This window comes from Dermacentor andersoni, chromosome 2 (assembly GCF_023375885.2).
Source record: "Dermacentor andersoni chromosome 2, qqDerAnde1_hic_scaffold, whole genome shotgun sequence".
NCBI classification, from domain to species: Eukaryota; Metazoa; Arthropoda; class Arachnida; order Ixodida; family Ixodidae; genus Dermacentor; species Dermacentor andersoni.
In genome coordinates this window covers 176,708,956-176,733,112 of record NC_092815.1, presented here as the reverse complement: position 1 = coordinate 176,733,112, position 24,157 = coordinate 176,708,956, and the positions used below count along the sequence as shown (strand labels likewise).

The 24,157-nt window shown below is 45.4% G+C and overlaps 1 protein-coding gene across 1 annotated transcript; it reads right to left on the bottom strand.

Annotated features, from left to right (window-relative positions):
• Window positions 1-5,552: 5,552 nt before the first annotated feature.
• Window positions 5,553-6,721, bottom strand: LOC126540404 (uncharacterized). The gene has a single exon (XM_050187217.3). The coding sequence runs from the start codon at window positions 6,408-6,410 to the stop codon at window positions 5,553-5,555; it is 858 nt and encodes a 285-aa protein (XP_050043174.2). The 5' UTR covers window positions 6,411-6,721.
• Between the last annotated feature and the right edge of the window lie 17,436 nt (window positions 6,722-24,157).

Genomic DNA, 24,157 nt, shown 5'->3' with positions numbered 1-24,157 from the left:
TCTGCAACGCAGCCCCATAGACGCTTCACTAGCGCGCAGGGTACTGTGCAGAGCAATTGCTCTAGCACAAAGTATTATATATGACGAAGGAAACAACATAGGCACCTTGAGGTCTGTAAACTTGAAAGCGTTCTTTTATGAGATGTGAGAGTGTTTGCCTTAAACAGTGTGATGAAGCAGGCCGGGATCAACATCCGTTCTTTACAAGGGTAGCTACGAACAAGGGCGAATAAAGAAAAGAAACAGGGGATTACAAAAGCTAGGTGCGACAAGAAAAAGGTAAATACCAGGTGCACAAAAGAGGGTCGTAATTCGTATAGGCGCTCCCACGGGTCACGTTCTGGTTCGAGGAAATGCGAGCGCACAGCCGCAGAGACCGTACGCAGAAATTTCTGTGTGTATGTGGCTGCAGCGAAGGCGTTCACGTCGCCTGGCAACCTCTGGTCCTCACATAAGCGCTGGGGCTTTCAGTCTTCCGTACCCGGATAAGATGTCTCGACACGCAGTTCCGATGGTGCACACGGTCCTATTGGCTCTTTTCTTCTTCCTTTATTTTTCTGCGCGAATGAAAGAAATTGACATTAGCAGGTATAGCCTGTGTAGTGACATTAGCAGGTATAGCCTGCAGTTAATGTTACTGAGTACCGTGGCGTGCAGAGCTTGCTTGCCACGATTCCATTCAGTGGGGAGAAGTTTACTTCTCAATTAGGCCCACGCTTCAGTACTCAGTGGAATATTGATTTGTGACTTCTCTCATTCCTGCACCTGCTTTTTTTTAACCTGTATAGACCAGAATCTCAAGCCTCCTGTCTTCGACCGAGGCTATTCCTGGAAGGAGGAAGAACAAGACGAGGGACAGACTTTGGGCACTCACTACGGTGAGAGAGCCCGTCAGAATAGTCTACAGGCTATTTTGGCGGGTCGCCTTATTCTATAGTTGCGAAATTGAGGGGTCCATCTTTTATTCCATCGCATGTTATCGGCTCAGAGTTTTGCAAGTTAGTGAATGGGAATGGGGAGGGGTGATAAGTCTCACTGTGGCGCACGTCAGCGACTTAACAACGGTTCACTCATTATTTACTGGTCGGCGGAGGCTAAAGCGGCACCTACCTAAGGCCCACACCCCCTGGGCTACGCAATGGGTCGCTTCGCGTCCCTTGGCATGAGCCCTCTGGGTCAAGCGGCAATGCAGTAAGCTAAAAAAAAATTAGGAGGACACTCAAGCTTCACATTTAACAATAGAACGCGATAGCATTCAAAGATCCCTGCGTGTTTCTCACGCTTCCCGGCAACTGCAACTATTGCAACCGTAATGTTTACCGGGGAACACTGGTGCTGAACGCTATGCGCGAAGGCGAGCTTTGTGTTTCTTTTTCTTTTTTATGGTGCGCTAGGAACTGAGGTGGGCAGCGCCGCTCCTACTAAGACCTCAAACGGCATCTGCATGGAAAACGTTATCGCGTTAAAAGGGGTTTGTGTTTGAGTTTCCACGAAACAGAATTATGTTTTCTCGTATATTCCAGATTACAATCCGACTCTATCATCTCTGTAGGTTGTGTGTGAGTCGTACTTTACGATTTTTCTACGTATTTTACCTTGAGAAATTCATTTAGTTCAGTAATTTTCTTGGGTCACATGGAAGGGCTGCGTCGTTGGCTATGCATGGTTTGAAATTCGTTTCCTTTCCGCGACACGGGGCCCTTAACCTTATCGCGTTAAAAATTCGACAACGCGATTTTGAACTCGGGAACCCGACGCTTTTTCGTGGTGCCGTGAAACCATACGGAAATAGTCGCCGCTACACCGGTTCTGCATCGACCGCCGTTAATCGTTAATACAGAGCTATGGCTATGGTGAAAGGCGCCTCACTATAGTCATTTCCTAAACTTTATTGAAAGAGCAGGCGAAGATGGTCGTCCCCTGCATGGCGTAAAAAAAGATGTCTTCGTGGTCTGGTGTTCTACTGGTGGATTGCGTGGACACGGAGCAAGAAAACAGACAGACACTTGGCCCATTTCATGGGTAGGCGTAAAAACTGTATTGTGTTAGCAGCGAGTTCTGGAAGACCTGAGCACAACAAAAGGTAATTATCAAAACCTGTTATACACCCGGAGCGCCAGAACGTTAAACACGTACAACCCAATTCTGAAGTGATGTTGGATATACATTCCATAAGTATTTTTTTAGAGCTAACAGGATTTTTTTATTGGCCTAGCTGTGGCAGAATTCTACTCGTTAGCATGACTACTTTAAGACGTGAACGGTGTTTGCACAAACAGCCGATATGAATATTCGACTAATTACCAAAGTTCTTGCTAAAACACCAAGTAGGCCAGACTCAAGCTTCTCTGAACTTTTAAATTATTTACGTTAAGGCCCATATTGCCACATGGGAATTAAAGCCGGCGAGTTCGCAAGGCGTATTCACATGGAACGTATTCTCGTGGTGACACCAGTTTCGAGAATATACGATGAAACACATCGGTGTTCCAGTGATTTTCGAGCTGGAATGAATAAAAAAGTGTTTTCTGAAAAAAAGTCAGTGGAACGCAAATACGTTTTACCGAAAATATGAACGCACATATCTGAAAACTGGTGCTAGTTTAAACATTTCAGTTTATTGTCCTTAAAGACCCCCGGAGGGGGTATTACATAAGGGGTGGGTTTAACATGAGTTCCACATTTGGTACACTTCATAAGTTATATTCAAAGTGATCAATCACACGCTGTAGGAATGAAGACAGGCAAGTGATGCTAACAATGTCAGCAGGAAGGCCGTTCCAGTCTTTAGCTGCTCGAGGAATGAATGAGGCGGAAAAATGAGTGGTTCGGGCACGCGGCCGTGCGACTTGCTGCGGATGACTGGTGCGGTGAGAGATGCGTGCCGCAGGAACGATGTATGGCGCATGACGAAGGGTACTGAAAAAGAACTTGTGATAGAGCTCAAGACTAGCAATGCGTCGGCGATTAGATAGTAATGTTAGTCCGGATTGTGTTTTACGTGCGGAAATACTGACATCATATGAATATTGTGAGTGAATGAACCTAGTAGCGCGGTTCTGAACAGATTCAAGTGAGGTGATGAGATATGTTTGGTGCGGGCTCCAGATGGCAGATGCATATTAAAGTTTTGCCCGAACAAGGGACTTGTAGGCAAGCAGTTTTACGTTTTGAGGTGCCTGGCGGAGAATACGTTTTAAAAAACCTAGTGTTTTATTAGCAGACGATATGATGTTAGAAATATGTTTATGCCAGGACAGATCATTGCATACAGTGACACCTAGGTATTTATAGGACTCTGCTAGTTCGAGAGGCATGCTTCTAATTTGGTAGGGAAATACCAGGGGATTACTGCTACGAGTGAAAGACATAACTTTACATTTTTGTACATTAAGTTTCATTAACCAATCGTCACACCATGTTAGTATGTTGGTGAGGTCTTTCTGCAGGGCTGTTTGATTGCTGGTGTTACGTACAGTTCGATAAATGACACAATCATCGGCGAACATTCGGATATTACAGGACACATGTGAAGGTAAGTCTATAATATATATTAAAAATAATAGAGGGCCAAGAACCGATCCTTGAGGGACGCCTGATGTTACTGGCACAGGGTTAGATAGGTGATTATTTATAATGACAGATTGGGAGCGGTTGCTAAGAAATTCAATGATCCAATTCAAAACATCAGGATGCAAATTAAGTCTTGTAAGTTTCAATGTTAGACCTTGATAAGGTACTTTATCGAAGGCCTTAGAGAAACCCAGGAAAATTGCGTCAGTCTGTATGTTACTGTCAAGGTTAGTGTGAACATCGTGCAGGAAAATGGCCACCTGTGTTTCACAGGAGAAACCTTCGCGGAATCCATGCTGGGCGGGATGGAAAAAGTGATTCAAGTCAAGAAAATTCATGATAAGAGAGTAGATGACATGTTCCATGATTTTGCAGGGGACACTTGTTAGGGAGATGGGGCGGTAGTTAAGAGGCGAGTTTCTGTTACCTGATTTGTGAACTGGAACGACCTTCCCAATTTTCCAGTCATCTGGAATAGAACCTGAAGAAAGAGACTGGGCAAATATCAAGGACAAATGGGCTGCAGAAATAAGCTTAGTGTTTTTTAAAATTTTTGGGTTAATCTCGTCTATGCCGGAAGATGATGAACACTTGATTTTGTCAATGATCGCACAAATACCGTCTGCATTGAAAGCAATGGCTTGCATTGACGAGTTTATACTAAGCGATGACGAAATGGGAGGCTCATTAGATTCGTTAGTGAACACAGAAGCAAAGGCCGAATTGAACACGTTGGCGCAATCGGAATCATTAATAATTTCGTTCGATTCGTTAGTTATCTTAATAGTGCGCGTTTCGCTATCGTTTATAACTCTCCAAAATTGCCTCGGGTTATTGATTAATAGGTTTGGTAGATTATTGTGATAAAAGGAGTGTTTAGCGTGACGCAGTGCGTCGACGTAGCTCTGTTCGGCTTCATAATATTTATCCCATGCGCATGGGCGTCCTCTCTGTTTGGCGGCGCGATACAGACGCTTTTTTTTTTTGTTTTCTAGGCGTTTTAAGGCCTTTGTGAACCATGGTTTTTGCTGATAAGAACGAAAGGTGACTTTAGGAATGAATTTATGTGCAAGATCACTTAGTTTGTTTTTGAAGCGCGTCCAATTGCTGTTAACGGAATGGTTTTGAAAAGTTGATTCGAATATAGGAAAGAATGTATTCATAGCTTCAGTTATAGCTCCGTAATTTCCTTTGTCGTATAGACATATTGTTTTCTTAAAGGTATCCCGTGCCAACAAATTGAACGAAAAAGTGGCATGGATGACTTTGTGATCACTGATCTCAGGTAAATAAGAAATGGATGAAAGGCTGTCAGGGTGGTCGGTTAGTATGAGATCGAGGACGTTAGCAGTTTGCTGCGAAATCCGGGTTGGTTCAGTTACTAGCTGGGAAAGGTTAAAGTTAAGGCAGAAATCGACAAAATTTTTGGCCTCTGTGTGTCCGGATACCGAGAATGATTGTATGGTACGCCAGTCTATTTGTGGGAAGTTAAAGTCACCGAAGAGCAGGATTTGCGCGTTTCGGTGGGTGGTTACCAGTTCGCTTATGACGTTGTTAAGTTGATGGCAGAAATCAGAAGTAGCACTGGGCGGTCTGTAACAGATACCAAGTAGCACTTTTTTTGGATAGGTATGCATTATGACCCATAACATCTCAAGATCTGATGTGACGTGAATTAGCGAGCATGGCAACTGCTCACGAACAGCGACTAGCACACCACCACCACGGGTTCCTGCGCGGTCGTTCCGATAGAGGCAGAAACCGGGCAGGTCGGCTAGAACTTCGCTATCAGTAACGGCGCTGCTCAGCCATGTCTCAGTTAGTAATAGTACGTTGCTACCGGTAGATGAAACTATGTTCGACACCAATTCACGCTTTGGCAGGAAACTGCGCACGTTCGTGTATATTACAGAAAGCGAAGCGCTATCTCTGGAGCAAGTCGGTGTTATGTTATTTTTCTGTTTGGGGTGATGTAGCTGCTATGACAACTCTTTGACACTACTCGAGGCGGCATCAAAGGTGTATCTTCTTGAACCGATGAACAAAGTCTTAAAGCGGAGTGAAAACGGAACGCCTTTACCTTTTGCGAAAGCAAGGAGATGTTTTCGGGAATTTCGTACTGATCGCGAAAAGTCCTCGCTAATACTGTAGTCAGTGCCCTTAAGCTTTCGGCCACTCGAAAGGATGTTAACTTTGGTTTTATGGAAAGTAAACTTTGCTATGAGGGGGCGAGAGTGATTGGGGGAATGACGACCGATGCGATGTGCACGTTCTATTTCTTTAGGGTCGATGGTTAGTTGCAACCTATCGCGGCAAAGTTCCACAATCAATCTTTCGGAGTCGGCAGTGGTTTCCGAGCTGGAAGGGTCAGGAATGCCGTAAAAAATTAGGTTGTCCCGCCGTGAGCGATTTTCGGCATCGTCGATACGTGATTCGAGCTCGGAAATGCGAAAAATAGCTTGTTCAGTCGTGGTGCGCATTGCATCCACTTCGTTTCCAATGGGCAAAAGCGTCTGGTAGTGACTCTCAAGATCATTCATTCGTTTGCTTAGATCAGTAATTGCTTTATCGGTAGAAGTAAGTTGCGACTTAAGACCATGAATTTCAGTGATCAGCTGGTTCTGACCGGCGGTTAGTTTTCGCAATTCGGTTAGTAGGTTTTCAGGAATGTTAGGACCCGGGTTTATTTCCACATCACCGGCCAAAATCAGCAAGGCATGAATAATATGAGCACATTCAACAGCAATGGCGGCACAGCAGTGCGGGCTCGGCAACTGCATCAGGAAATAATTGCTAGATTTTTTAGCAAAGAGAGCGTATGGTTGACTAACCTGCATTGCAAGAGCAAAAGGTTTAGCGAGCTGTGCAGATGCGCAGTCGCCGAGCCCACAAAGCTGTGTCGACGGCCGCCCCCAGTTTATATCTGGTGACTGCGTTGCTGTTGCTGACGATGGGGATTGCCACCCCCGACTGAGGACCACCGGCCGCCACTTCTTCTGTTGGATGTCCGGGTATGACGCATCGCTGGTACGGAAAACCTGGATGTTGGCTGGCTCGTTTCCTTGGCAGTCGACCACGCACCTCGACGAAGCTGACGTGGCAGCAGCGGTTATCGTAGGCAGCAGGAAATGCACAGTAGCGAAGGTGATGATCTGCATTGCAAGAGCAAAAGGTTTAGCGAGCTGTGCAGATGCGCAGTCGCCGAGCCCACACGTGGATGTGTCTCTAAAACACACCGACTTCAACACGCAAATTCCAATATGCCTAAGTGCTAAGTTAAGAAGGTTATTAGCAGCAGCTTATTAATTAGCGTATTACGCATAGTATTTTGGTGCAAACAATGTCCGCCTCATCGAGTAATCAAACGCAATACGTATATTTGTACTACGTGCCAAAAGTAATGCTTTAAAAACTCCGAGGACGTCTAAGCAGTTCTTGTGAGTTGTGAATACGAAAGGCAATATTGTTCGTTTGGACACCGCCGAGCGGAGCTTCGAGGTAAGAAGTCCTCAAGGTCAAGCGAACGCGCTGAAGTGCTTGGCACGTTTTGATGTGGCCTTACCGAGGCGCAGCTAGAATGCAGGCGAGAGCTTGCGCGGGCAATCAGTGGCTGGATAACACTGTCTTCCGAGAGCGAGAGCGAGGTTGCCGTGGCGTTGCAACGATTCCCTTTCGCCTCATGCAACACCCGGCGTGATATAGCGGCAGCAGGTGTACCCATTAGCCTTCTCTGCTGCATCGAGTCGCAGCTCATGACGTGGCGTCGCAGCCAATGATAATGCGAGTTTATGTGTCGTTTCGCTGCTACAGAAGACAGATGCCGGCTTTTTCTCTACAGTTTCAGTTTCGGATTGTGTCGACCACTAGCGCCACGTCGCCCGCTACATTGCAAGTTTACTGCCCCGTGTTCTCTTCCCCCTCTGATGAATAAACTCAGCCTTTGTTTGATCCTCGTTAATCCTCCTCCTCAATTGTGCGGCATTCCGCGCCCCGGCCATTATGCCCGCTACGTAGGCCTCCCCCTCAGCCGACATCGGCCTTACGCAACTTCACTACATGAATATAAACAGTATATAATCGAATAATCGACAAATATCATAAAATATGATCGTCCTCTCATACCCCAAATGAAATGTTGCAGAGCATACGCAGCATTTGAGCCTTTCGAATTCCTGTTTAGCCTTATAAGCGATTGGTTCCAGACAGCTAAAGGAGCTCATACATGTTGCGCTTACAGATTTGATTGTGGCTGCTTGCGGCATTTATACGTACATTTATGACTTCACTAAAACTTTTTTAAGTACTCGTAGATAGTCTGCAACCATTGACAAAAACGAAAGAGAGAGAGAAAGACAGAAGAAATTGGAAATACAGGCGGTTTAACCAGAAGAGGAAATACGATTTCCTACCCTACACTGAGGAGAGAGGGGAAAAGGCGCAACAAGATAGGAAAGTAGAGAGAGAGAGGGGGGAAGCGCACAGACACACACTGATAGCCGGTTACTATCCTCGCAGACCATCACTGCACAATAGCACTTGCAGCAACACAAATTCAGGTTACAACCACTTCTACATTTCTGTTGACCTTACAAATTGCAAATGTGCCCTGGTCGCCCTGAGCTGCGAGGTCCTGTGAGGTTAGCTTTCTAAAAAGATTTCCTCTGATGACGATCTCAAGCATGCAATAGGAGTTGCAAATGATCGTCTGAGTAAATTCTAGCGAAGACTGCCACACAGAACGTGTTCAAGAGTATCGTCGCTACCACAGTCATCACTGGAGGCAAAAGTGAGTGAATGCATATTGGCAAAAGCGAAAAGTGCTATGTCGTCAGCGTATACACATGTGTGCATGCGTCATGATGGCAGGATAGGAACGTGTGCAAGATATTAAATAATAAAATAAAGCAAAATCTTCTTGAGAAGCACCGTGTTTCTGTTTCTGTATAGTAAAAAAAAACGCACCGTAGATAATAGTAAAAATCAATCTTGTACATATACAAGTTATTCAGAAAAGTGAATAAGTGACTCAGTAACCAGCAGAAAGAAAGTGCTCAAGTAAAACTCTTGCTTGGGCTAGTTGGTTCATGCTTGAAGTAGGTAAAGGCAAGGCGCAGAAGACCAGGACTTAGGAAGAAACACAAACGGACAACCTGCCGCCTCGTCAATACAATGCGTTCTCCATAGACATTGAAGATCTCTTCTATTCGGTCCCTCACCAAGGTCTCTTAGCGGCGGTCAGGGACAAGATCCAATCAAATGGTGAAGTCCGCTTCCAGAATGCGGCAGGTGTAAGCGTGGACAGTTTCATTCCCTTATTAGAGTTCTACCTGAACTCAACCGCCATTCTGTTTGAAGGCAAGTTTTATGTGCAGAAGAAAGGGATATGCATCGGTTCTTCTGTGGCTCCAGTCCTTTGCGATATCTTCCTATCCGTTGTAGGAACTGACATCAGTAATAATCTTTGTGATCCTCATGTAGTGTCAATTTACAGATATGTTGATGATTTCTTGGTCATTTTGAAGGACGTCCCTGAGCACGAATTAGTTTCTACCGTTGAGAGAACCATGACTATCTTCTCGAACCACAGTCAGGGTCTCAGGTTTACCAAGGAAGTTCCGAGATGCGGTCAACTCCAGTTCTTGGATATCGGGCTAGTGTTTCCAAAGGAAGGCCTTTGTTGGATGTACAATCCGCGTTCTTTGAAAGGCCTGCTTCCGTTTGAGAGCGCCCATTCCAAGATCGTAAAGCGTGCAATTGCTACAAATTCTCTGCAAGCGGCTTTAACTAAGTCTTGCATCCATTTGGTGTCAAGTAGCTTTAACACTCAAGTGCAACGACTACAACAGGCAGGCTTCCCGCCATGTCTGATTTCAGCTGTCAGTGAAACGATGCTCCAAAAACTAAAGCACCCGCCTCTTATCAGGGAGCCAGTTTCACGCAGTTCTGTTGCGGTAATTCCGTACATTCATAAGGTATCGCACAACATTAAGAAAGTGGCAAGTAGGCATAACGTTCAGGTTGTTTTCTCGGCGCCTTGCAAGCTGTCTAAGCTTTGTGCCATGAACGGAGAGAAACGCCCGGCTTGTTCAATCCAGCATCAGAAGAAGTTCACTGAATGCTGGACACGTGTAGTCTACCGAATACCCCTAAGCTGTGGGCGCAGCTATATCGGACAAACAGGTCGATGTTTCAATGAGCGGGCAATGGAACATTGTCGTAATCTGCGCAACAAGGAAGGGAGTTTCCTTGCAGAGCATTGCAGAGACTGCTCTAATTGTCGGCCTCAGTTTGACAAAACCAAATTTTTGAAGTATGGAAAAGACAGGTATGAGCGGGAAATTGTGGAAGCCTTTTTCATCAAAAAAGAGGGGAACGCATGCGTCAGCAGGCCGTCCATTATGCTTAGTGACAAGGAGACGACTTTTTTAGAAGGTTTCATTTAGGCCTCTTGTTAGAGTGATTTCATTTGTTTTACCGTCTGTCATCCTTTTAATTAACTAGTTTTATTTTGCTGACGATTTTCTAGTGGCTTTTAGGCTTTTGTTGTTTTTTGACGCAGACGCTGTTCTTAGACCTTTATCGTTCATCATCACTTCTGTCCATTTCATTGTTTGTCGCGCGGTTCTTTTTTCGCGCGGTTACATGTTCTATCAATTTTTATGTGAGTGACTTTTAGAGATTTTAGTTTTGACGCAGACACTGTTCTTAGACGCATTTTTCATGTTATTTCCGTGTTATTCGTTGGTCATTATTCCCATCGTCGTGCGGGTTTTATCACTGACTGGGTGTTAGGCGTTTGAAGTGTGGTTAGATTGGTTGGTAGTGAAGTGTAGACGGTACTTTTTATGTCTGGCTTTTTGTCCCCGTTGGCGTTGAAAAAAAGGCTGTACTAGATCAGTTGGCTCCTGTGCTGATCCACGTGTGGTTCTTGTTTGCTCTGTCGATAGCTGCGCAGATAACATTCCTGAATGGTCGATAGATTGCTGTGTTATTTTTCCTTCTAAAGTTTTGTGCGTGACTCGGCGTGAATGACCTACATAAGGCAGGCTTGTTGCGAAAATAAACTTAGTTGTGAGTGGCGCCCGTCTTGTCGTTTGTGTTTCTTCCTAAGTCCTGGTCTTCTGCGCCTTGCCTTTACCTACTTCAAGAAAGAAAGTAATTGGGTAGAGCAGAAATTGCTCTATTTTAGAAAATTATCGAGTAGAAGACTAATTACGGTAGGAATGTAAGCAATTGCAAGTTACCTTCGAGTTATTCATTAGTGACATAATTCCGGAGGATAATATATGATAAAGTGCAGCATTACCAAAATGGCATGCTTTCCCTCAAAAGTGTTGCTTATCGCAATTCGAGAAGCGTAGCTTCTTCTGTTCCTCATGGTTAAACTGTCATGGCTGAAAGAAAAAAAACACGGGCAAGCGAAGTAGATGGTGGCGTTTCTCGATGTGCATAATCAAGGCCTAAAAGTCATTGCTGCGGTTTCGCAGATGCCATAAGTGCTTTTAATGTAACCATTCAATAATTCGCTGCAGCAAGTGAGGTACCTCTCAGAAACAGTTGGGCTGTCAAATCTCGCTGTCTCCGGCACACCACCGCCACACTTCTTGCATTTCATAAAGCATTACTTAATCGTCTCGAATAATAAATACCGTCCATAAAACATACCGATTACTTCTCTGAAGGTGCAGCAACACAAATAAATATAGTAATTTTGTGAATCTCAATCACCAAGCGGAAGACCACAGCATACCAGCTGTGCGGAGATGTTTTTTTTTTTTTTTTTGCATATAGCTCTGCAACAGTTATTGTAATCTTGTAGGCGGTACGCCGAAAAGGTTGGGAGCTAGGGCAAGTCTACAGAGGCCCTTTAATATCCAGTTATTGATATCATATTATTATTGACATTGAAATTGTCAAGTACAATTAATTTGGGTGCCGGAAGTCATCCTTACACAGGGTGAAGCACAGCTGGGAGCCTGTAGATTCCAAACAGCATAGCGAATCCACTAGTCAATGTCATGTCATTTTTTGGGCCATCATGGTTCAACGAACTCAAAGTTGGAATCGTATTACTCTCAAAAGCAATGCGCGTCACCGTTAATAGGCCACCTGCAGCTGACAGAAACACTTGTTTAAGCGATGTACAGAACCTTTGCGATATCACCACCAGGAACTTCTGCGTGTAGTTGATGTGTTTCGCTGAGGTGAACTTCCTAAATACGAGTAGAAGCAATATTACCACGAATAAAAGTTAATTCTATTTTATAACTAATATAATATGTTGTACTTGTGTGGAAGTAAGGAACAGCTTTTTCTACTCATTTCTGGCCCTACCATTAAGGTCCATTTTTAGTCATTAGAACTTGAGCTTTCGCAAAAGCTGACAAATTTATTATTTGTTTGGCTAGCTTTGTTGTATATGTTTTGGCTTAAATAGATTTAATATATATGCACTTTATATCGACGGATTTCGGCTCCTTTAAACTTTGTCTCATAGCCTTACCAATGCGTCAGTAAATAATTCCAAGCTCTCTAATTTTGACTGCACTTTCCCTTGCCGGAATTAACTGCAACATTCGCGACTAGTACAGTGTTACTAGTATAACTACAATAGTTTTCGATTTAGAACGGATTATTCTAAACTGGTGCGTTGTTTGCGCAGTGCTTTTTACGTTTTTAATGTTATTTTTTATATTACGAAGTGTTACGTTAACTGCACTTGAATTTTTGCTTATGTTTGTTACATTGGAGTGAAAATAATAGTTTTAATATAGAAATGTTTTTTTTTTTCTTTTTCTATGGGACTGCCGCATTGTTTGCACTGTTTGAATGACGGTCATTTTTATTGTATGCCATTCAGCTCAAGGTCGTCTGAGAAAATTACATTACTATATATTAATTACCCATTGACCTTGGGATTGTACAGCATGCAGTGTTCTTTTTTTTCTGTCATTGTTGCTGTTGTTTCCTTCCCAATGTGTGCGTTGACGTGTGATTGCATCCAGCTGCCTTGTAGAGGTGCATGGGCCAAGTCAAGCGGGACTGTTGATTTAGCTTCCAGCCCATATTCCTTTCCAGGATGTTTTGTGGAAGAAAATCAGTTGAACTGAATTGAAGTTAAATCGTGAAATAAAGTTTATTTTCACCATCAAGTCAACTCGCTTACTTGCCGAAGCCAACGTTGTAACCAGTGAACCATCTGAAACGCTTCTAAAATAATATGTCTCCGGATACCACCTCAGACCGATCTATAATGAAAATGTAAGCCTAGCAATTTGACGAGGTATCTTTTTTTATGGATGAAATTAAGTGCAAGACATAGTTTCGCGTAGGCGCCAGCGCATCATATTTGTGTTGTTTTTTTTTTTCAGTTGAGTCCGTCGCAAAAAAAAAAAAGGTTAGTTGTTTCGGCATGGATTAACACAGCTGCCAGGTTGCTCTTTCAGCTTTGCCGTAGTAGTTGTCTTGCTTGCTGTGTCGCGCCAAGGTGTCGCCTCGACCTATTAATGGAACAGCGACCGAAAAGTGTCGGCCCAGCGCTAAACCTTGTTGTCGCTTTTAATGCCCCGCCGTTCGAGTGAAACTGTCCAGTCTCTTTATTCGCTTCAATTTCTTTTACAACGATGCTCTTAGAATACTCGGAAGCGTTAGCATATGCACGTTTCTGTGGTGTCCTGGGACAACTACAGTATTCACCCAGCTCATATTTGGAGGGAAATGTGTGGCGTGTTACGGGTGATGTGCAGAGAAGTTTTGGAGTGTGCAGGGCATTTAGGTCTAATTATGAGCTTCGCAAATAATTAATGACTGCTCATTTCTTCCCAGGCACCTCGCCGAAAAAATCGACTGGAGTTGTCTTTTAATATATTTATATATTTCAATAATTGTACGCCTTTCTCTCTCTCACATCCTCCCCATTTTCATGCGGCATATACGAGTGTATACGCATTACGGGCACTCGTATAACTCATTTCCCGAATGTCCAAAATGTATTAAATATTTTTTTAAATATATATCAGTGCGTGTAGAGGACATGTTGTAGGTAAGTCAAGGTTATAGATTAAGCTGTGTAGATTACTTGCAGCATTTGTAGAAAATTACTTTCACTACCGTTGTAGAGCATCAGAAGAACATCGTACGAACCGCGCAGGGTGTTTGGCCAATGTTCTGGATGAACTCAACCTGCCACGAAATTGAAATTTCGTGAAAATGGGAAACCATCTGATGAGCGATGTGCGGGCAAAGTTTCAGTAACGATCTTTAATCATGGGCTTTCTAAAAATTATCCGAGAAAGGGCTGGAAGGCGTTATAGGGTAAAGATTAACACGTTACGAAGAATTTCAGGTTGTAGGCCAAGTGCAACAAACCTTTACTTTCGTGAAAATTGTTATAAGTTACATAACATATAAGGCGATCTTAGCAAAACGCATTTCGTGGTTAGCGGATATTACATAAATTGCAGCACGTTGCCTCCGAGATGTTTTTCATATCACTGAGGACAGCCACGATCGCCTCCTTATCTCGGAGGTCGTGCCGAGGAACCGCGGTGGTTTCTCAACGATCGAGGGCATTGAGTTAGTTCCAGCGAGCGTAAATGGCTGCGTTTTTTTCCAGTTTCCGAGCTTTTTGTGACAGATTCACTGGCACTAAAGACGTTAAATTTTGCACAAAGGCCTTGCTCTACTATACTAGGCGATCTGAAATGGTTTTCCTTTTCTTTTCTTTTTTTAGGCGGTACGAAATTTGGTAGCTGCTCGCGCTTAATGTGCGGCGAAAGTTGGACGTTCCTGGTATAATTGTGCGCTTCGGGAAACGAACCGCTGAATGCTCACTCTATTTTCAGATGTTGTACGAAGTGCGTAGATCGTCCGAGGTCCTCGGAGAACTGAGAGTTTAACTCTGTACATAATAGGGAGGGGGGGGGGGGGGGAGAGACACGTCAATGTCTGACGCTCGTGCTAAGGGCATGGGCGTGTTACGACTTTCCGCAGGCGTTACACACGCGCACGTTTACCCGATATCACGAAAGACCGTACCGTGACACCGAGTTTAAATTTGCACAAAACGGAGTCCGCGTCACGAGTCATGTGTGGGCAGCGTTTGAAAGTGTGGAGTGAATACAACTGGTCACAAGAAACAGCTTTGCTCAAGATTTAGCTGTGAATTTGCGAGGTCACCCATGTCCGTTGCTTTTCTTCCTTCTTTTCTCCCCCTCCACCCGACCCCTCCCATTTTGATTTTTGTCCTAAACATTATTTCTTTCTTCTTCCATTCATTTCCCGTTTCTCTTTTTTTTCTTTTCCTTTCTTCTTTTGAACTCTGCTCGATCGCTGGTTAGGAAAGAGACATTCTTGCCAGGCCTCACGACGAGGCACACAGCGTCGCTTGCGTGCAGCACGGTTTGATAGCCATCGGAGGCCAGTCCCTCGCCGTCACCCCCCAAGTTTACTTACGCTGCCCCAAACGCGGCACCGCCGGTGACCGCGGCGGACGCTGTCCCAATAGCAAGCTTTGCCCCGAAAAGAAAGAGCGCAGACGCATGGGGCCACGGCATGCCAGCTCGCGTGCCACTCGCCCGCCCGCCCGACGACAAGGGGGCACGCCTCGCGGCAGAAATCGGTAGCTCACGCTGCGCGCGATTCCGATCCTACGGGCACCGTGCAACGCACACGTTTCGCGCACGCGACTGCGGTTGGTTACTGTGACAAGGATCACTTGATCGCGCGTGAAACGTTAACATACATAAGTTGCGCACGGTGGAGTTGCTAGAACTGACAGTCACTTTAAGTAAACTCACGTGATTCGAATGCGAAATCTTCACGACTTCTCCAATTAATTGGTTATGTCCACGGTGCGTGACGTCATACATTGTCCCATGTCCTTCACAAGTTTACCTTAATACACCTTGCTTTAATATGTATCAACCTTAATCCTCTTCGATACATCTTAATCCACCTTGCTCTAATTTGCACCAACCTTAATGCACCCTAATTCACTTTAATCTCCTTGGATCCACTTAAGTTCACCTACATTCCCTTCACTCCAACTTAAGTCACCTTACTCTAACTTCTAACTTTAATTCTGCGTTACTGCTGACGTCATACAAGACGCTGCAACGTCATCGATGACGAGGATTTTTGCTGCCAGCCGTTGCGGACAACGCCGGCTTTTCTGCGTCACGTGATTCAGTAAATATGAAGGAGCGCAACGTGGAACACGGACGAAGAAAGAGTACGGCACGAGCTCTGTACTGTCAACAAAGTTTACATGGTGATGGACGCTTATATATGTGCGTATTTACTCATGGGCAAAGGCACCCACTGAAGTCGACACGTGCTTAAAGGCAAGAATCTCGAAAGTACATTTCACTCCCCCGTAGAACCACCGATGTGTCATTGATGTACATTTCTCCCACCAATCCTTTATTTTCTGGATATAAATTGCTTCTACGAGCTGTCGAGCTGTTTCATCGACTCTTCAGTAGCACTTTGCACTCTAATCTTGGCTCGAGTGCAAGAGTAGGAAAACGTGGCACGCGTGCCGACATCAAAGGTATAAAGAAGAAGTCAATGGTTCTGATATAAAGAATACTTTACTACTAAAAATAGGTTTTCTGAAAAAAGAACAAAAGACCAGAACAACGCTCTCTATGGAGTTATGTCAATGGTGGTGGACGTCACAGGATGAATCGGACGTTGTAATTACCGCGATTATTAATTACTATCGCATAGCTCTGGGCACATATGAAGCCGAAACTCGGAGGAACGAGAGCACGCGAGGCTACGCCTTTGAGCAAACGTCAGTGACAATCTGTCACACCGTTGTCAGAGGTCCGCCACCACTGACGCGATAGATAGATAGATAGATAGATAGATAGATAGATAGATAGATAGATAGATAGATAGATAGATAGATAGATAGATAGATAGATAGATAGATAGATAGATAGATAGATAGATAGATAGATAGATAGACAGATAGATAGATAGATAGATAGATAGATAGATAGATAGATAGATAGATAGATAGATAGATAGATAGATAGATAGATAGATAGATAGATAGATAGATAGATAGATAGATAGATAGATAGATAGATAGATAGATAGATAGATAGAATAGACTTTATTCTCGAACGGTTAAGGTGCTCTATCCACCCCGGCCGACACGCAGGTCAGTGGGCGAGTGCCGCCGCCTCAGATGTAGGCTGGGAGGTCTTGGGTCCCTCTTCAGCCAGTAGGACAAGCCGAAGTTGGAGCTGAGAGTCCGAGCTGCGCAGCGGGGTCTCCCAGGTGTCTCTATCACCTATATTGTGCGTACCCCCGGGAGAGTACGGGCATTCCCATATTATGTGGTCGAGGTTCTCTCTCGCCCCCCAAAGATTGCACCTATCGGTCCTGGCCTCGGGGAACATGTGGTTTGCCACAACCGGGTGCGGATACGTATAAGTTTGCAGTCGTCTCCACGCAACTGCTTGTCTGTTGTTTAATTTCGGGTCTGGCGGGGATGTCAGTCTACGAGCCAACCATAACTTCAAATAAAAATCTGTGCGCTGCTGGGGTCATGATATAAGAATACGCAGCTTCATTTTAGTGGTCATGATAGACTACTAAAATGAAGCCAAAATGACCGCAGACAAAGCAAGTAACGTGACCTCCTCTTCCTCATCCAAGAAGTACCCTCTGGCTCAAGTTCCTGTGACCGGGAGGTCAGTGAGTAAAAAAAAAAAAAAAGAACGCGGAAAGACACACCACAATTTTGCGGGTGATGTTTTGTGGGTGGGTGACACCGAATGATGTGGGTGACAAAACTCTGGCAATGACACATTAGGTGGCTGGGGGGGGAGGGGGGGAAGGCTCAGCCCCACCTCCCGGAAAGCTCAGGAGAGGGCTCGGGCCCCGGAGCCCCCCTTCCTCACTCCCGTAGTCGGCGCCTATGATAGCGTCAATGCAGAGGCGAACCAAGTCAAAAAATAATAATAATAAAAGGGCACCGTCTCAAATTGAAACCAGAGCCACCGACTTGATCTGGTGGAGCCTTCGGTTCCCCTAGAACTCAGTTTTCCAGGGCTCAATTAAATTGCAAAAGGATGGATAGGTGGGCTAGTTGGTAACGTCTAATAATAAAAAGTTGGAGCGCTGCAAACACGAAAGACGTAGAGAAAGAAACACACACCACACGCGCTGACTCACAACTGATCTTTTCATCAGTTGTGAGTGAGCGCGTAGAAAAAGAGGAAAGAAGGAAATGTGACCGTACAAAAAAGGCCTTTCTCGTAAGAGACAGCATCGCAGCTGGGGTTTCACGAAACTTCGTCGAAACGTTAGGGCCTCCAGAGAGGCATTTCTGTTGCACCTCTTGCAACAGCTGGTGTAGAAATTTTCCTCCTTCATGATGGTGATGATATAATGCGTAGCTATGGCGCAACAATCACCTGGGATAAGCCAGGAATCGCTGCAGCGAAAGCATAAGCCGACTTTAGGCAGAGAAAAAAGAATTTGTTGCCAGAAAGTAAGGATACTACGTAACTGAGAAGTCAGGCTAAATCAACCTAATTAAACTATCAAAACGATATCAGAGAAGGAGGAATAAAGCGCCACAGTACTAACGAATGTAATGTATATAGAAATCGTTAAATGAACCGACATCATTACAAAATTGAAGTCCTCGACATCGTGAGTGCTTAACTTCATTTTTTTGTTCCTTTATAATATTACTGGCTAGTTGATGGTCCATCCCCCATGGTGGGCTTGTGCCATTGCTCAAGAAAGCATCATGAACATGTGCTGTTTTAATGCGTAGCAATATTTCGCTAGGTGCCCTGGGTCATTTTCTGCTCCTTTTGGTTCTTCTATTCTAGAGTGTCCAGTACACTCTATTCACTGACGTGCCCCCCCACCCTACCCCCAAGAAAAAAAAAACGTAGCGCCATCTAGGCTTGAACAGGTGAATTTCTGTGAGTACCTTCTGTATGTAGCCAGCCTCAGGAAAAAGCACACCAGAACTCTAAGGATAGCGTCGTACGACGACTGGGTCGTGCCGCAAGCACTCGGCGCCACAAGAATTAACGCTTTGCTGTCCTTCGGTCGCTAAGGAGGCAGGTATCCTTCCTTTCACCTGATCTCTTACCCCCCATCTTAGGCTACAGGTCATCCTCTCTAATAAAGGAGGAGGAGCAGGAAACAACTTTATTAAACATAGGAGAAGGGGAAAGAGGATGCCAGGCTGGGGAGGGAGCTAGGTTGGGACCCGTGGGGTCGCTACCTTGGCCACCCATTCCGCCACCCTGACTTGTTCTAAAAAGTTTCAAATCAAACTATGCTTCCAGCCACCTACTAGTCGACGGGGAAACCTGTGACGCGGTATCTTCACAGAAAGCCGCCAGGTGCCGACACACATCTGCCCAAACCCGTATGCAAAGCCCAAAATATTAGAATCTTCTCACACGCGACCGGCGCACTCGACATCGGGGTACGAAAGGCAGCCCTTACGCTGGCGCACTTAGAACGCAGACGAGAGCGTGCCGGGCAGGCTACACGGAGAAAACGCAAGCAGCGAGAGAATTGCGTCTGCAACAAGTTGCGCTGGATGGCTGGCGAGCACGTTGGCGGGCCAACAAAAAAGAAGAGGGAAAGACTACAAAGCGAGAGAAAAAAACCCTACAACAATAGGGACCCCTTTACGAAGGAGGGGAAATTGTCATAGTGTGCGTGGCGTTCTTAAGAGTTGCATATTTCTTAAAATACGGCTGTCCTATTTGTTTCAAGCGTAGAGTATAACCTTCCTAATAATTCTAAAGGATGCTACACACTACATAGGCGGAAAGTTTCATTTTTCCGGGGAGGGGAGCTTGCGCCCGAGCAGCTTTCTCAACGTCATGTATATATACATATATATATATGCATATATATATATATATATATATATATATATATATATATATATATATATATATATATATATATATATATATATATATATATATATGATCACAGGATCCGGCACAGAAATAGTTCAAGGAATAGAATAGAAGCACTTCGAAGATAACATGAATCAATATATATATATATATAGATATAGATATACGCTGGCAAGAGACGACAAACTTTTTGGAAGACTTCTTAACGTTTTCGGCTAGTGGACCAGCCTTCGTCAGAGTACAGTGAGAGTACAGTATTATATATATATATATATATATATATATATATATATATATATATATATATATATATATATATATATATATATATATATTGACACGTGTACTTATCTATATCGGGCGACCACGTTTCGCCACCTAACAAATGTAATCGCACAGCGCGGGACGCGCCTGCATGTATCTGAAGTTTCTGGAAAGTTATCGATGCTTCTACCCGGCTGTCTGTTGTCGCCGAACGTTGTGTTATCTGATTTCATCGCGTGACGCGAATGGTGTAGAACATTGTGGAAGGCACGCAGGTCCGAACGATTAGTCTGGAACATTCGACGACTGCTGTATAAAAGCCGACGCGCTTGCCTCGCTGATCAGATTTTCGACGATAGGCGACTGTGTTCGCCGCTTTCGTTGTGCTTTAAGTGTAGCCTGTTTTGTGGGCACAGGTTCGCCCAATAAAATCTAGTTTTGCCTTTCGCAGTATTGCCACTGTGTTCCTAACGTCACCACCACGTGACAATATATATACATATATATATATATATATATATATATATAATCTTTAACACCAGTTGCACTTGAAGAAACTTCGTGCGATCTCGGAGAATTGTTCACTGAAGTGACGGCCTTATCGTGACGTCCTAGTAGGAGACACTTCCATTTCACAACCTGATTCCTCTCCCATCACCAAGAACATGGCGTCCCTCGGTAGTGTAACCTTCCTTCGTGTAATTGTCTTAGACTTGGCGATCACTACTTCTTCTCCCTTCTGGCGAAACTGCGGGCTCTTTTTCTCTCTCTCTCTCTCTCTGTTCTTTTTTCTTTACTGTATGTCCGATTATAAGCGCAGCATCACTGATTCTGATTTCGAGTGAATCCGCCTTGGCCCGATTTCGGTTACTGAGTAAATTATGTATGTTACCTCTGCATGCAAGTGGCGATGCTTCCATCCTTAATAACTGTTGTAAATAATCAGAAAAGTCTTTTTTTTTTCATGAGTCGTTAGCATTATTTATTGGAAAGAGAAGCAAGGAATTGGAGGACGCCTAAGTTTAGCCTTTAAGACTGAAACGCGATGGCATTCAAACATCCCTGACTGCTTCTCACACATCCCAGGGACTGCAGCTTACGTAACGGTAATGTTTCCCTGGAAACGTTGGCGGCGAACACTATAAAAGAAGGCGAGCTTTCTGTTTCTTTTCTTCTTTTTTTTGTTCCCCCCCCTCCATGGCGGACCCCACGGATCCGTGAAACCTCTTAAGCTTTGAAAAGTAGCGACACTCTCCTCCTCCGCCTGCACTCCTCCTCGTTTCTCCTCTCTTTCACGCTCCCTCCTCGACCATGGCGCCTCCTACACTGTTCGAGCGTAGCAACGGCGCCAACATGCATTTCTCGCCACTCCGTAGACGCTTCTCGAGCAAAAATGGCGCTGATGCACGGCGCGAAGGCCCACGTGATGCTATTAGGCCAACAGCGACGCGGCGTCGGCCTCCGCCAGAGCGCGAGAGGAGGAGGCGGCATTCTTCAAAGCGTGGCATTACTTTACGAACACTTTAAAGCGCTTTACGGATGCACGGAAGCGAGCGCCATCGGGATGGTGTTGCAAGGAATCGAGTGTGGCGCGCGCCGCTCCTACTAAGACAGACCTCAAACGGCACCTGGAATAGAGGTTTGTGGTTGAGTTAAGGCGTAACAGAGTGTTGTTTTCTCCTATATTCAAATTACAATCCGACGGTATCATGTCTGCAGGTTGCGCGTAAGTTGTACTTTACGAATTTTCTGACGCACTTTACTTTGAGAAATTCAGTTATTTCAGTAAAGCCTTTGCGCCACACGGAAGGCCTGCGTGGTTGGATAAGCGTGGTATGTGATGACTTTTCTCATACGTACATCGCCGCCGGTGCCGACGCCGAATTTCCGCGTCGCCCCCTGATGACCTTCAAGGGTACGTGCTGTGACCTAACTGCTTTAGCAGTGTATGCTGACAATCTCGCACCATACAGAACAGCCAGGAGGGAGTACCCAACGCCACATAAATCCCTCAATAAGTTAGAAGAGAACACTCTGAGGAGACTACAAACTAATACGTACCCAACGCCAGCTAAGTTACACCTGTGGTACCCTACACTATACTCCCCGCAATGCCCACACTGTGGAGAGGTAGCTAACCTCTACCACATGGTGTGGGCTTGCCAATTTAATCCCATAGTTGACCCCATTCCAAATCCCTCAGAAGAGCAGTGGGAGGCTATTCTGCTCAGCGATGATCCTGACCGTCAGCACTGGCTGCTGGGGAGGGCCAGCGCAGCAGCAATAACCAATGGACTACCGGACTAGGCGGCCCACCCACGAGTTCTACGAATATTCTGCAAATAAAGATGTTTTCAATCAATCTGCAACGCGGGGCCCTTAACGCTATCCTGTTAATACTGAGACACATATCATTTACGTGCATTTCACAAGCCTTGTATAAAAGACTCCGCCGAAGGGGTCATTGAAGTCTGCAGGCTTTTTTTCAGGGTCAAAAAGCATGCAAACCTATTTGAAGCCGGGTGAACATACAGCAACATGTTCATTCTCTAGGCATAGGCTGTCCATACAATAAGAAATAATTCTTAGTTGGCTACCTCCTTCTCTTTAACAAAAGATTAATAAACTTTGTCCTGTGCATATATCGAAATATATTGTTTCTGCGCGTGGTGTTGACGGTGGAAATTTAAAAGAATATATGGATGGATGGATGGATGGATGGATGGATGGATGGATGGATGGATGGATGGATGGATGGATGGATGGATGGATGGATGGATGGATGGATGGATGGATGGATGGATGGATGGATGAAAAACTTTATTAGGGTTTTTTAGGGTGCGCCCTAGCACGCAGCGGGCCGCTCCACGTCGGGACAGAGGGGCCGAGCCTCTCCGCCGCGTCGCGGGCCCGTTGGACAGCCCATAACTGTTCTTCGAGGTTGGGGCTGTGTAGGACCGCATCCCAGCGTGAAGTGTTGCTTCCACCGCCGCGTAACGCGGGACATCGCCAGAGCATGTGAGGTAAGTTCGCTAAGTCATTGCATAGTGCACATACATTTGTTGTATGAATTTCGGGGTACATCTTGTGAAGAAGTAGGGGGTTTGGGTATGCCCCCGTCTGTAGAAGCCTTAGTGTCAAAGCCTGAGGTCTATTGAGTTTGCAATGTGCGAGGGGTTAGATCCTCCTAGCCAAGTAAAGTGCTTAGTAATTTCGGTGTACGAGGAAGGAGAGTCCCGATTGTCAGTACCCCAGCGTCACGCTGCCCGGTAGCTACGCGGTTGATGATCCGTCGCGCAGCTCCGTGTGCCGACTCATTGAGGTTGGGCGGGGCACCCTCGATATGTCCCATGTGGGCTGGAAAACAGATCAATATGTGTGGCTTGATCTCCTTGCTTCCTAGTATCCCTAGGGCCAGCTCGGATATGGTTCCTTTGGCAAATGCCCCAACAGTTGATATCGAGTGACTGTAGATTGATGTCCTCTTGTCGTCCAATAAGGCCATCGCTATTGCAGCCTGCTCTGCGATCTCAGAGGACGTCGTCCGAATCGAGATTGCATTCGTTATTTGCCTTTCATGATCTACGCTAACTACAGCGAAGGCCTGTCCGTCGGCGTAGCGCGCTGCGTCTATGAAACTGTTCTCCGAAGCCCGTTCACGAGCCTTTTCCAGGAAAGCCTTCGCGCGCGCCCGACGACTTCCCACGTTGTGTTCTGAATGGACGTTTCGTGGGATCGGGGCGACAGTGATGCGGTCCCTCTGCTCTCGAGGGATGCTGCAGAACTTTGTTTTGATTATTGTGGGGGGAACGCCCAGCTCCTGTAAGATGTGTCTTCCAGCTTGTGTGGTAGATAGCCTGACGAACTGGGCCCTCTCCTGTGCTTCCGGTATTTCCTCTAGCGTGATATGCATGCCAAGTTGAAGTAAGCGTTCCGTGTGAGTGTATATGAGGAGGCCGAGAGCTCTCTTGATTGCCTTCCTGATTAATGCGTTGAGCTTATCCCGCTCCGATCTTTGCCAGTTGTGCATGGCCGCGACGTAAGTGAAATGACATATTACGAACGCATGTACCAATTTCACGAGGTTATCTTCTCCGAGGCCTTGCTGCCGGTTGGCCACTCTTCTGATTAGTCTGATGGCATTGTCCGTCTTCTTAGTGAGTCGCAGCACTGTCTGGTTGTTTGAACCACTCGACTCTACCATCATGCCGAGAATCCGGATAGCATCTACCCCGGAATATAGCCTCCGTCGTTTGTGCGCAGTTTTATGTCGCATTCGGCGAGTGGCTTCCATCCCTTTGGTTTCGGGCCTCGGCGCTTGGGTCGATAAAGTAGTAGTTCCGACTTGTGCGGTGAGCACCGAAGGCCCGTGGACTCGGGTTATCTCTCGGTAGCATCAA